The 14,764-nt window shown below is 41.9% G+C and overlaps 1 protein-coding gene and 1 pseudogene across 1 annotated transcript; both read left to right on the top strand.

Annotated features, from left to right (window-relative positions):
- The first annotated feature begins 1,530 nt into the window (after window positions 1–1,530).
- On the top strand, window positions 1,531–3,293 carry LOC114566022 (tripartite motif-containing protein 16-like). Its single transcript, XM_028594364.1, has one exon. It carries the CDS (start codon window positions 1,531–1,533, stop codon window positions 3,193–3,195), a length of 1,665 nt encoding a protein of 554 aa, XP_028450165.1. The 3' UTR covers window positions 3,196–3,293.
- A 5,218-nt stretch (window positions 3,294–8,511) lies between these two features.
- Window positions 8,512–10,307, top strand: LOC114565323 (tripartite motif-containing protein 16-like; annotated as a pseudogene).
- Window positions 10,308–14,764: the final 4,457 nt, after the last annotated feature.

Below are 14,764 nucleotides of genomic sequence, written 5' to 3' on the forward strand. Positions count from 1 at the left end.
GTTGATAAGCCACATTTACTGCAGAGTGGTGAGCAAACAAGATGGATTTTTTGTATTATTATTATTAAAGTGCAAGCTCTGTTGAAAAGTAGTAACAATAATACTTTCTCTGACACTAAGGCACAGACAGGAGTTCAGCTGGACCGAGAAACCTTCTCTTGTTCAATATGTCTGGATCTACTGAAGGATCCGGTGACTACTTCCTGTGGACACAGCTACTGCATGAACAGTATTAAAGCTCACTGGGATGGAGAAGATGAAAAGAAAATCTACAGCTGTCCTTAGTGTAGAAAGACTTTCACACCAAGGCCTGTCCTGCTGAAAAACACCATGTTAGCAGATGTAGTGGAGCAACTGAAGAAGACTGGACTCCAAGCGGCTCCTGCTGATCACTGCTATGCTGGAGCTGAAGATGTGGCCTGTGATGTCTGCTCTGGGAGAAAACTGAAAGCCCTCAAGTCCTGTCTGGTGTGTCTGGTCTCTTACTGTGATCAACACCTCTGAGAAATTCTTACACAAGAGCTTTAAACAAAACAATTACCAGATGTGCTACAAAAACAAATGAAACAGAAAAACCTGTTATATCTCTTTATTTGTGCCAACGAGGAAGAACAGTAAAACATCAGGATGGGGCTGTCCCCCGGAAAACTGATTGAATGTTACCATTGTTCATGTCAACTGAGAACAATGTTAATGAGTTGTGCATATTATTTTCTCTTACATTTTGTCATACTGTTGCTATTGTAGGACTTAACACTTCCTGCATGTTTCAAAACATTCCTCTTAATGGAATGAACCACAACCTGATCAACCCGGCCTTTTCTTCCAGCTCCAAAACACAGCTCCACTGATTATTAATCTCTGTCCGCAGGTGGTTTACCAGGAAAACTTATGGAACTTATGGCCAAGCATGGTTTTCCATTGTCACCAGTGCTTGAATTGGACTAAAAAAGGTGCCAGTGACTTGTTACAGCAATCTTGTAAGGCTTTCGCCAATCTCACAGTCGAATCTTCACACTGTCTGAAAATGTGGTTATTAAACAAAGGATCATTCCATTTGTGGGGGTTGCTGAATGTCTGACTTTACATAGAATTGTTTGCTTTGTCCCAAAAAAAAAATCAGGTTTTATAGCCTATTTTGATATAAATATCAGCCAATTAATAATACTGTTAATAACAATTACTCATGTGGACAAACACAAGAAGAAACAACCCTGTATCTGACAACCCTGTATCTGTCGAAATGCTCCTTTTTCTGGAATGAAGGTAGCAAAGCATGTAAAACCTTCCTTCTTTGTGCCTGATCTGAAACACAGCAAGCTCTAATTAGTCTAAATATTTATTTATTCCCTCCCCTTCCCAGATTTGCAGTTTTTAAGATGGGTGAAGTCAGAATGTGGTTTAGTGAGAGAGCTGGCAGGCTACATTCACTGCAGCTTTGCAACTATGAAGGAAGCAGAATAGAGTTTGTTCCTGGGTACAACGTTTGACAATTTTTGTGAAACTGACATTAGCTGCCAGGGAGGTACAATGGCGCAGAAAGGAGTTAGTCTGGACAGGGAAACTATTTCTTGTTCCATCTGTCTGGATTTACTGAAGGATCCCGTGACTACTTCCTGTGGACACAGCTACTGCATGGACTGTATTCAACGCCACTGGAATGAAGAGTATGAGAAGAAAATCTACAGCTGTCCTCAGTGTAGAGAGACTTTCACACCGAGGCCTGTCCTGCTGAAAAACACCATGTTATCAGATTTAGTGGAGGAGCTGAAGAAGACTGGACTCCAAGCTGCTCCTGCTGATCACTGCTATGCTGGAGCTGAAGATGTGGCCTGTGATGTCTGCACTGGGAGAAAACTGAAAGCCCTCAAGTCCTGTCTGGTGTGTCTGGTCTCTTACTGTGAGAAACACCTCCAGCCTCATTATAACTCCTCTGCGTTTGAGAAACACAAGCTGGTGGAGCCCTCCAAGAAGCTCCATGAGAACATCTGCTCTCGTCATGATGAGGTGATGAAGATGTTCTGTCGTACTGATCAGCAGTGTATCTGTTATCTCTGCCCTGTGGATGAACATAAAGGTCACGACACAGTCTCAGCTGCAGCAGAAAGGACTGAGAGGCAGAAAGAGCTCGAGGGGAGTCGACAAAACATCCAGCAGAGAATCCAGGACAGAGAGAAAGATGTGAAGCTGCTTCAACAGGAGGTGGAGGCCATCAATCGCTCTGCTGATAAAGCAGTGGAGGACAGTAAGAAGATTTTCACTGAGCTGATCCGTCTCCTGGAAAAAAGATGCTCTGATGTGGAGCAGCAGGTCAGATTCCAGCAGAAAAGTGAAGTGAGTCGAGTCAAAGAGGTTCAGGAGAAGCTAGAGCAGGAGATCACTGAGCTCAAGAGGGAAGACGCTGAGATGAAGAAGCTCTCAGACACAGAGGATCACACCCAGTTTCTACAAAATTACTCCTCACCTACATGTCTCAGTGGACCTATATATTTTCCTGCAATCAACCCCTTTTGTCTGCAGCACTTTGATAAAGTGCAAATTGCTGTTTCAGACACCAGAGATGAACTACAGAACGTCTTGAATGAGGAATGGACAAAAGTCTCACTGGCAGTGACTGAAGTGGATGGTTTACTGTCACAGGACCCCAAGACCAGAGCTGATTTCTTACAATATTCACAACAAATCACACTGGATTCAAACACAGCAAACACGCGTCTGTCATTATCTGAAGAGAACCAAAAAGTAACATTCACGGTAGGACAATATTATCCTAGTCACCCCGACAGATGTACTGACAGGCCTCAGGTCCTGAGTAGAGAAAGTCTGACTGGACGTTGTTACTGGGAGGTGGAGAAGGGAGAGGGAGGAGTTTCAGTAGTAGTAGCATACAAAGACAATAGCACTGTAAATGAAATATTTGGAGATAATGACAAGTCTTGGGCATTAGGTTTTTACAAAAATCGTTATGAATTCAAACACAACAAAGTCCAAACTCCCGTCTCAGGTTATCCGTCCTCCAGAGTAGGAGTGTACCTGGATCACAGTGCAGGTCTTCTGTCCTTCTACTGCGTCTCTCAAACCATGACTCTCCTCCACAGAGTCAAGACAACATTCACTCAGCCGCTCCACGCTGGTTTATATCTTCATGGTCCCACTGGAAACACTGCTCAGCTGTGTGAGCTTAAGCAGGTGTAGCAGTATGAGTTGAACTCCTAACTACCTGGTGCTCTGTTGACCAATCACTGCCTCAGGGCCCCGTATAAAAACTGCTAGTTTCCCCCTTCCCCCTCTCTTGCCGTCACGGCTACTGGGCCAATATGAGTCACCTGTTTTATTGAGCCATTGTTTTATAGTTGAGGGGTCTGACTCCCTACTTTAATTTGTTGATTTAGTTGTTTCTTTCTTTATTTTCTTTCTATTTTGTTTTCAATTTAATTAAAAGTTGTACTTATATTTTGTTTAGTTTTCTTTAGTTAGTCTTTTTCTATTTAAACATTGACTTTTCTTGGTTATGTTATTGTGTCAATTATAAGTGTTTTGTTTTGTCTCTTGCTTTGTATGGCTTCCTGGAACCACTAGTGGTTCTGGCCATTATATTGTATTTATATTGTGTTCAGTTTCTTTCAATTTGTTTCTTTATAATCTGTTATTGATTTTTGATATTCCTTTTGTGGAGTGAACCCCTTTAATTTTGTGTGTGTGTGTTTCCCATTTCTCTCCCCATTTTCAGTTGCTGAGAGCCGAAGGTGGTGGTGTTGGTGTCCGGGTGGTGGTATCTCCTTCCCGGTGTGCTGTGTTTCCCCGTTTTCATTTGCTGTTTTTTTTTTTTTTTTTGTGTGTTCACGGGTGACTTTCCCTGGGATCCCCCTTACCCCCTCGTACCCCCTTCTCCGCCACTGGTAAGCCTCAGCACAATTATTTTTCCCCCCTTTTTGGTGTGAATGTGTTTTAAATTGATTGCGTTTAACTTTATTGATTTTTATTGAAATAAAACTGTATTCTTTTTGTAAGTTGAACCTCGTCTTTGGCTCCTTTGTATACTGGCTTGTGTGACGTTAAATATATAAATAATCTTGCAATTGGAAGTAAAATCTTCATTAGTAAGTGATATCATTCTCTGGGTGAAATTCCCAGGGTGGCATTGTCGGTGTTTGGTTTTGTCAGCTCTCGTGCCGCCACACAGGCAAGCCAACTTCTAAGAGCAAGTGAGGTTGGCTCTTTGGTACATTCTGTTTGATTGCAGGTATTGCAAAACAAGCATTATTGAAATGTAAAACACATCACTAATGCAGGATGAGGACTGTCCCAGGAAAAAAGGCCACAAAATAGTTTCTACATTTGAAAAAAAATATATAACTTTAATACACTGGATACAATTTTATCTTGTATTGCAGTAAATTATTTTATTAAATATAGGACAGAAATATACTTTGCATATTTATAGACAGGTGTGTAGGAGTAGGACGAGTAGTTCAAAAGTTGCAAAAAACCTCCCTCACACTGCAAAAATTAATGTAATAGCTTGACCATCATCAGGCCTGATGATGAGTTTCTGAAGATGGGAGTTTTTTTGCAAATTGTTAAATATAGGGAAATAAATGGTTGAAAGTACTCAGGGTCATTACTGAAGTATCAATATCTTCCCAGAGGAATACTTAAAGTCTTGCTTTCAAATAATTAGTTTATATATTTGCAGATGGATCAAGATAATTTAAGAATTTTGCAACCTTGATGCATTAGGTTACTGTTTGTTTATTGTTGTAGTTCTGACTCTTTGTTTTTTGTTACATAAACATTTTGTACCTAAAATATTAAGTATACTCCAGTTAAATGCTCATTTGTGAGGTTTATTAAGTGCAGTACTCGAGTAAATGTACTTAGGTACTTTCCTAATGTTTAAATGTAGAGTGCCAGCATGCTTGTGGTAAAGCAGTTGCGCTTGACTCTAAAATTACTCAATTTAAAAATCCTAATAATCATTGGGTCTGATGTTGCTTCCAAAGTCATTCAGGGTTGTACACTTTGTTTTTACTCTTATACTTATCTAGGCATTTCTTCACTGCACAGAGATCAGCTGTCCATCAAACATATAGTTCTTATTATCTTTGGTTTACGTTGGTACTTTTTTATATTCCTGATGGTCTGAATGCTGTAGGTACTACTGACTTTTCCATGCTCATTAGAGCCTGACCTAGAAATCAGCCATGTTGAAATGTACATTATAAATTATGTGAAGAATTTACTAAATAAAATCACAACTTGGTGTGTAAGAGGCTGTTTATTTTCTTTCTTTTGACCCAAAAGACAATTCTGCTGCGTGTAATCTTTCTGAAGCCATTTGTGTGTGTGTGTGTGTGTGTGTGTGTGTGTGCTGTCAATCAACCAACCCATTTAACATACTGTTTGTTTCATTCCTTCTAGCATGCAGAAAGGTATTGCAATCCATTAGTTTTATATAACTATCAGAATAAGTATGCACAATGTCTAACAAGGTCACTTAGGTGTGTGTAAACATGTTTAATTATTAAAATAATCTTTCTGATACAGATATACAGTATGACACAGCAGCAAAACCCACAACGTCTTATTTACATACTTAAATATACACTTATAAAGGATATGATGCAATAGTTACTCTTGTAACACTATAACCAACCTGTAAATGTAAATTAGCATTCGCATACATCGGCCTCAAAACATCAATGTAAGTTTAGAGAAATAACTCTCCTAAATATAGAAATTTAGCAACCATCCATAACGTAATTTACCCTGAAGTTACTTAGTAATATTAGCCTGGTCCTACCAGACTCTGGTACACTAGCCTGGTCCTACCAGACTCTGGTACATTAGCCTGGTCCTACCAGACTCTGGTACATTAGCCTGGTCCTACCAGACTCTGGTCCATTAGCCTGGTCCTACCAGACTCTGGTACATTAGCCTGGTCCTAGCAGACTCTGGTACAATAGCCTGGTCTTACCAGACTCTGGTACATTAGCCTGGTCCTACCAGACTCTGGTCCATTAACCTGGTCCTACCAGACTCTGGTCCATTAGCCTGGTCCTACCAGACTCTGGTACACTAGCCTGGTCCTACCAGACTCTGGTCCATTAGCCTGGTCCTACCAGACTCTGGTACACTAGCCTGGTCCTACCAGACTCTGGTACATTAGCCTGGTCCTACCAGACTCTGGTAGATTAGCCTGGTCCTACCAGACTCTGGTCCATTAACCTGGTCCTACCATACTCTGGTCCATTAGCCTGGTCCTACCAGACTCTGGTCCATTAACCTGGTCCTACCATACTCTGATCCATTAGCCTGGTCCTACCAGACTCTGGTACACTAGCCTGGTCCTACCAGACTCTGGTCCATTAGCCTGGTCCTACCAGACTCTGGTACACTAGCCTGGTCCTACCAGACTCTGGTACATTTCATTGGTACAGAGAGTCTGGCCACTCTCCATTGACAAGTGTTAACTTCCTTGAAGGCGGGTACTCTGTTGAAGTTTAAAACTATTGGATCTGCCCAGAGCCACTCTGGATCTGCCAGATCCAATCGCTAATGTTTGGTCGTGACGCCGGCTTAGCATCTCTAGCGCCTTAGCCAACTCCTTCACCGCTAACGGAGCGAGCTGGAAAACCAAACCCGTGGGGAGGAGGACCACGACATCATGGCCACCAACACAACTCAGCAAAGATTGTTCTTGCTCGGGCTTTAACTTCTGGATATTTGGCAGCGTTGCCACGGACGGACCGAATGGCTTCGCTCACATCTTTCTCCGCTGCCATTACAAAAACAAAACCCTTTTGTTCTTTCACAAATATCTACTCATTCATGTGTGATTACTTCCATCAACTAATCAAAGTATTCTCGTAAGCGTAGAATCTGACATTCAGAATTATTCAGAATACATACGAGCGACTGGCTCGAATGACGGCAGCCATATAGCGTCTCCATCTTTAAAATACATTAGCCAAAAAGGGACATACCTCCGCATTTCGCTTTCTCTTACACCTAGTGGCACCGTGACGAATGCCAGCTGGGAGATTACTTGCCAGGGAAGCGAAAAAGAGAATTAAAACAACAACGCGACAGGCAAAGCAACAAGACCAAAGTTAATATTGGCGTGGCTAGATAAGCTGCGTGTAAACGATGGAGATACTAAGAGCTAATTTCGGGTTAGGCCACCGTAGAAGGAAGGGCTAGAAAGTAATATTCAGTTGGTTGTCATATACAATTTCACCGCTAGATAGGAGAGATTCTTACACAATGTAGCTTTAAGCAAAACAATTACCAGATGTGCTACAAAGAAAAGAAACAGAAAAACCTGTTATATCTCTTTATGTGTGCCAACGAGGAAGAACAGTAATACATCATTCATGCATCAACATGCATTCATCCTGCATGTTTCCAAACACTCCTCTTAATGGAATGAACCACAACCTGATCACCCTGGCCTTTTCTTCCTGCTCCAAAACACAGCTCCACTGATCTCTGTCCGCAGGTGGTTTACCAGGAAAACTTATGGAACTCATGGCCAAGCATGGTTTTCCATTGTCGCCAGTGCTTGAATTGGACCAAAAAAGGTGCCAGTGACCTGTTACAGCAATCTTGTAGGGCCACCCTCCGCAAAACCCAATCCGGAGACTCAAAAAACACTGGGTTATGTGAGCTTCTGTTCAGGCAGCACAGGTACAAACAACAATTTAGATATGTTAACGTTTATTTTCAAGTTTTATTTTGAGGGTCTTTTAAAGTTTACATGCTGTCTCAGCTAGCGGTTAGCCAAATTAGCTGTTAGCTAAACTAACGTTAGCTTCCCGGTGGAGGCTAACGGCAGCCCGCTATCATCACCTAGTGGTCCGCCGAATTAGCTATTAGCTAAACTAACGTTAGCTGGAGGCTAGCGCGGGAACAGATTGGGTAGTGTCGTAAATCCTCGTACCACAGCGCATGCGCGAACATCTTGCACATGCCCAGAACGGATCGTGCAAGTGGAACGGATCGGGTACTGAGACAGACCCTCAGTTTCTATGCCTCTATTTGTTAAATCTTACTGTTACATGTGCCTCTTTTGTGTGTCTTGATTCTTTCCCTCTCTCTGTTTCCTATTCTGCCCTCCTCCCTCTCTACCTGTTGCACACCTGAGAGTAATCAGTGCTCAGGTAGAGTGGGGGAGGTGATAAGAAGGCAGAGAGTGGAGAGCACTTCATTAACGACCGAATATTTCCTATGAGTCATGTGTTAACTATGTTCATATACAGAAAACACACCCTGTATCTGTTGAACCGCTCCTCTTTCTCGAATGAAGGTAGCAAAGCATGTAAACCCCTCCTTCTTTGCTGATCTCTCTGACTAGTCCAAATATTTACTTGTTCCATCCCCTTCACAGATCTGCAGTTTTAAGATGGGTGAAGTCAGAATGTGGTTTATTGAGAGAGCTGGCAGGCTACAATCACTGCAGCTTTGCAACTACGAAGGAAGCAGAATAGAGTTTGGACGGTTTATGTCAAACTGACATTAGCGGCCAGGGAGGTACAATGGCGCAGAAAGGAGTTAGTCTGGACAGGGAAACTATTTCTTGTTCCATCTGTCTGGATCTACTGAAGGATCCTGTGACTACTTCCTGTGGACACAGCTACTGCATGAACTGTATTCAAGGCCACTGGGATAAAAGTATGTGAAGAAAATCTACAGCTGTCCTCAGTGTAGAAAGACTTTCACACCGAGGCCTGTCCTGCTGAAAAACACCATGTTAGCAGATTTAGTGGAGGAGCTGAAGAAGACTGGACTCCAAGCTGCTCCTGCTGATCACTGCTATGCTGGAGCTGAAGATGTGGCCTGTGATGTCTGCACTGAGAGAAAACTGAAAGCCCTCAAGTCCTGTCTGGTGTGTCTGGTCTCTTACTGTGAGAAACACCTTCAGCCTCATTATAACTCCTCTGGGTTTAAGAAACACAAGCTGGTGGAGCCCTCCAAGAATCTCCAGGAGAACATCTGCTCTCGTCATGATGAGGTGATGAAGATGTTCTGTCGTACTGATCAGCAGTGTATCTGTTATCTCTGCCCTGTGGATGAACATAAAGGTCACGACACAGTCTCAGCTGCAGCAGAAAGGACTGAGAGGCAGAAAGAGCTCGAGGGGAGTCGACAAAACATCCAGCAGAGAATCCAGGACAGAGAGAAAGATGTGAAGCTGCTTCAACAGGAGGTGGAGGCCATCAATCGCTCTGCTGATAAAGCAGTGGAGGACAGTAAGAAGATTTTCACTGAGCTGATCCGTCTCCTGGAAAAAAGATGCTCTGATGTGGAGCAGCAGGTCAGATTCCAGCAGAAAAGTGAAGTGAGTCGAGTCAAAGAGGTTCAGGAGAAGCTAGAGCAGGAGATCACTGAGCTCAAGAGGGAAGACGCTGAGATGAAGAAGCTCTCAGACACAGAGGATCACACCCAGTTTCTACAAAATTACTCCTCACCTACATGTCTCAGTGGACCTATATATTTTCCTGCAATCAACCCCTTTTGTCTGCAGCACTTTGATAAAGTGCAAATTGCTGTTTCAGACACCAGAGATGAACTACAGAACGTCTTGAATGAGGAATGGACAAAAGTCTCACTGGCAGTGACTGAAGTGGATGGTTTACTGTCACAGGACCCCAAGACCAGAGCTGATTTCTTACAATATTCACAACAAATCACACTGGATTCAAACACAGCAAACACGCGTCTGTCATTATCTGAAGAGAACCAAAAAGTAACATTCACGGTAGGACAATATTATCCTAGTCACCCCGACAGATGTACTGACAGGCCTCAGGTCCTGAGTAGAGAAAGTCTGACTGGACGTTGTTACTGGGAGGTGGAGAAGGGAGAGGGAGGAGTTTCAGTAGTAGTAGCATACAAAGACAATAGCACTGTAAATGAAATATTTGGAGATAATGACAAGTCTTGGGCATTAGGTTTTACAAAAATCGTTATGAATTCAAACACAACAAAGTCCAAACTCCCGTCTCAGGTTATCCGTCCTCCAGAGTAGGAGTGTACCTGGATCACAGTGCAGGTCTTCTGTCCTTCTACTGCGTCTCTCAAACCATGACTCTCCTCCACAGAGTCAAGACAACATTCACTCAGCCGCTCCACGCTGGTTTATATCTTCATGGTCCCACTGGAAACACTGCTCAGCTGTGTGAGCTTAAGCAGGTGTAGCAGTATGAGTTGAACTCCTAACTACCTGGTGCTCTGTTGACCAATCACTGCCTCAGGGCCCCGTATAAAAACTGCTAGTTTCCCCCTTCCCCCTCTCTTGCCGTCACGGCTACTGGGCCAATATGAGTCACCTGTTTTATTGAGCCATTGTTTTATAGTTGAGGGGTCTGACTCCCTACTTTAATTTGTTGATTTAGTTGTTTCTTTCTTTATTTTCTTTCTATTTTGTTTTCAATTTAATTAAAAGTTGTACTTATATTTTGTTTAGTTTTCTTTAGTTAGTCTTTTTCTATTTAAACATTGACTTTTCTTGGTTATGTTATTGTGTCAATTATAAGTGTTTTGTTTTGTCTCTTGCTTTGTATGGCTTCCTGGAACCACTAGTGGTTCTGGCCATTATATTGTATTTATATTGTGTTCAGTTTCTTTCAATTTGTTTCTTTATAATCTGTTATTGATTTTTGATATTCCTTTTGTGGAGTGAACCCCTTTAATTTTTGTGTGTGTGTTTCCCATTTCTCTCCCCATTTTCAGTTGCTGAGAGCCGAAGGTGGTGGTGTTGGTGTCCGGGTGGTGGTATCTCCTTCCCGGTGTGCTGTGTTTCCCCGTTTTCATTTGCTGTGTTTTTTTTTTTTTTTTTTGTGTGTTCACGGGTGACTTTCCCTGGGATCCCCCTTACCCCCTCGTCCCCCCTTCTCCGCCACTGGTAAGCCTCAGCACAATTATTTTTCCCCCCTTTTTGGTGTGAATGTGTTTTAAATTGATTGCGTTTAACTTTATTGATTTTTATTGAAATAAAACTGTATTCTTTTTGTAAGTTGAACCTCGTCTTTGGCTCCTTTGTATACTGGCTTGTGTGACGTTAAATATATAAATAATCTTGCAATTGGAAGTAAAATCTTCATTAGTAAGTGATATCATTCTCTGGGTGAAATTCCCAGGGTGGCATTGTCGGTGTTTGGTTTTGTCAGCTCTCGTGCCGCCACACAGGCAAGCCAACTTCTAAGAGCAAGTGAGGTTGGCTCTTTGGTACATTCTGTTTGATTGCAGGTATTGCAAAACAAGCATTATTGAAATGTAAAACACATCACTAATGCAGGATGAGGACTGTCCCAGGAAAAAAGGCCACAAAATAGTTTCTACATTTGAAAAAAAATATATAACTTTAATACACTGGATACAATTTTATCTTGTATTGCAGTAAATTATTTTATTAAATATAGGACAGAAATATACTTTGCATATTTATAGACAGGTGTGTAGGAGTAGGACGAGTAGTTCAAAAGTTGCAAAAAACCTCCCTCACACTGCAAAAATTAATGTAATAGCTTGACCATCATCAGGCCTGATGATGAGTTTCTGAAGATGGGAGTTTTTTTGCAAATTGTTAAATATAGGGAAATAAATGGTTGAAAGTACTCAGGGTCATTACTGAAGTATCAATATCTTCCCAGAGGAATACTTAAAGTCTTGCTTTCAAATAATTAGTTTATATATTTGCAGATGGATCAAGATAATTTAAGAATTTTGCAACCTTGATGCATTAGGTTACTGTTTGTTTATTGTTGTAGTTCTGACTCTTTGTTTTTTGTTACATAAACATTTTGTACCTAAAATATTAAGTATACTCCAGTTAAATGCTCATTTGTGAGGTTTATTAAGTGCAGTACTCGAGTAAATGTACTTAGGTACTTTCCTAATGTTTAAATGTAGAGTGCCAGCATGCTTGTGGTAAAGCAGTTGAGCGCTTGACTCTAAAATTACTCAATTTAAAAAATCCTAATAATCATTGGGTCTGATGTTGCTTCCAAAGTCATTCAGGGTTGTACACTTTGTTTTTACTCTTATACTTATCTAGGCATTTCTTCACTGCACAGAGATCAGCTGTCCATCAAACATATAGTTCTTATTATCTTTGGTTTACGTTGGTACTTTTTTATATTCCTGATGGTCTGAATGCTGTAGGTACTACTGACTTTTCCATGCTCATTAGAGCCTGACCTAGAAATCAGCCATGTTGAAATGTACATTATAAATTATGTGAAGAATTTACTAAATAAAATCACAACTTGGTGTGTAAGAGGCTGTTTATTTTCTTTCTTTTGACCCAAAAGACAATTCTGCTGCGTGTAATCTTTCTGAAGCCATTTGTGTGTGTGTGTGTGTGTGTGTGTGTGTGCTGTCAATCAACCAACCCATTTAACATACTGTTTGTTTCATTCCTTCTAGCATGCAGAAAGGTATTGCAATCCATTAGTTTTATATAACTATCAGAATAAGTATGCACAATGTCTAACAAGGTCACTTAGGTGTGTGTAAACATGTTTAATTATTAAAATAATCTTTCTGATACAGATATACAGTATGACACAGCAGCAAAACCCACAACGTCTTATTTACATACTTAAATATACACTTATAAAGGATATGATGCAATAGTTACTCTTGTAACACTATAACCAACCTGTAAATGTAAATTAGCATTCGCATACATCGGCCTCAAAACATCAATGTAAGTTTAGAGAAATAACTCTCCTAAATATAGAAATTTAGCAACCATCCATAACGTAATTTACCCTGAAGTTACTTAGTAATATTAGCCTGGTCCTACCAGACTCTGGTACACTAGCCTGGTCCTACCAGACTCTGGTACATTAGCCTGGTCCTACCAGACTCTGGTACATTAGCCTGGTCCTACCAGACTCTGGTCCATTAGCCTGGTCCTACCAGACTCTGGTACATTAGCCTGGTCCTAGCAGACTCTGGTACAATAGCCTGGTCTTACCAGACTCTGGTACATTAGCCTGGTCCTACCAGACTCTGGTCCATTAACCTGGTCCTACCAGACTCTGGTCCATTAGCCTGGTCCTACCAGACTCTGGTACACTAGCCTGGTCCTACCAGACTCTGGTCCATTAGCCTGGTCCTACCAGACTCTGGTACACTAGCCTGGTCCTACCAGACTCTGGTACATTAGCCTGGTCCTACCAGACTCTGGTAGATTAGCCTGGTCCTACCAGACTCTGGTCCATTAACCTGGTCCTACCATACTCTGGTCCATTAGCCTGGTCCTACCAGACTCTGGTCCATTAACCTGGTCCTACCATACTCTGATCCATTAGCCTGGTCCTACCAGACTCTGGTACACTAGCCTGGTCCTACCAGACTCTGGTCCATTAGCCTGGTCCTACCAGACTCTGGTACACTAGCCTGGTCCTACCAGACTCTGGTACATTTCATTGGTACAGAGAGTCTGGCCACTCTCCATTGACAAGTGTTAACTTCCTTGAAGGCGGGTACTCTGTTGAAGTTTAAAACTATTGGATCTGCCCAGAGCCACTCTGGATCTGCCAGATCCAATCGCTAATGTTTGGTCGTGACGCCGGCTTAGCATCTCTAGCGCCTTAGCCAACTCCTTCACCGCTAACGGAGCGAGCTGGAAAACCAAACCCGTGGGGAGGAGGACCACGACATCATGGCCACCAACACAACTCAGCAAAGATTGTTCTTGCTCGGGCTTTAACTTCTGGATATTTGGCAGCGTTGCCACGGACGGACCGAATGGCTTCGCTCACATCTTTCTCCGCTGCCATTACAAAAACAAAACCCTTTTGTTCTTTCACAAATATCTACTCATTCATGTGTGATTACTTCCATCAACTAATCAAAGTATTCTCGTAAGCGTAGAATCTGACATTCAGAATTATTCAGAATACATACGAGCGACTGGCTCGAATGACGGCAGCCATATAGCGTCTCCATCTTTAAAATACATTAGCCAAAAAGGGACATACCTCCGCATTTCGCTTTCTCTTACACCTAGTGGCACCGTGACGAATGCCAGCTGGGAGATTACTTGCCAGGGAAGCGAAAAAGAGAATTAAAACAACAACGCGACAGGCAAAGCAACAAGACCAAAGTTAATATTGGCGTGGCTAGATAAGCTGCGTGTAAACGATGGAGATACTAAGAGCTAATTTCGGGTTAGGCCACCGTAGAAGGAAGGGCTAGAAAGTAATATTCAGTTGGTTGTCATATACAATTTCACCGCTAGATAGGAGAGATTCTTACACAATGTAGCTTTAAGCAAAACAATTACCAGATGTGCTACAAAGAAAAGAAACAGAAAAACCTGTTATATCTCTTTATGTGTGCCAACGAGGAAGAACAGTAATACATCATTCATGCATCAACATGCATTCATCCTGCATGTTTCCAAACACTCCTCTTAATGGAATGAACCACAACCTGATCACCCTGGCCTTTTCTTCCTGCTCCAAAACACAGCTCCACTGATCTCTGTCCGCAGGTGGTTTACCAGGAAAACTTATGGAACTCATGGCCAAGCATGGTTTTCCATTGTCGCCAGTGCTTGAATTGGACCAAAAAAGGTGCCAGTGACCTGTTACAGCAATCTTGTAGGGCCACCCTCCGCAAAACCCAATCCGGAGACTCAAAAAACACTGGGTTATGTGAGCTTCTGTTCAGGCAGCACAGGTACAAACAACAATTTAGATATGTTAACGTTTATTTTCAAGTTTTATTTTGAGGGTCTTTTAAAGTT

The sequence above is a fragment of the Perca flavescens genome, chromosome 12 (genome assembly GCF_004354835.1).
Source record: "Perca flavescens isolate YP-PL-M2 chromosome 12, PFLA_1.0, whole genome shotgun sequence".
NCBI classification, from domain to species: domain Eukaryota; kingdom Metazoa; phylum Chordata; class Actinopteri; order Perciformes; family Percidae; genus Perca; species Perca flavescens.

Bases quoted from the DNA above. Each gene is read 5' to 3' on its own strand.
- LOC114566022 (XM_028594364.1), top strand. From the start codon at position 1,531: ATGGCGCAGAAAGGAGTTAGTCTGGACAGGGAAACTATTTCTTGTTCC.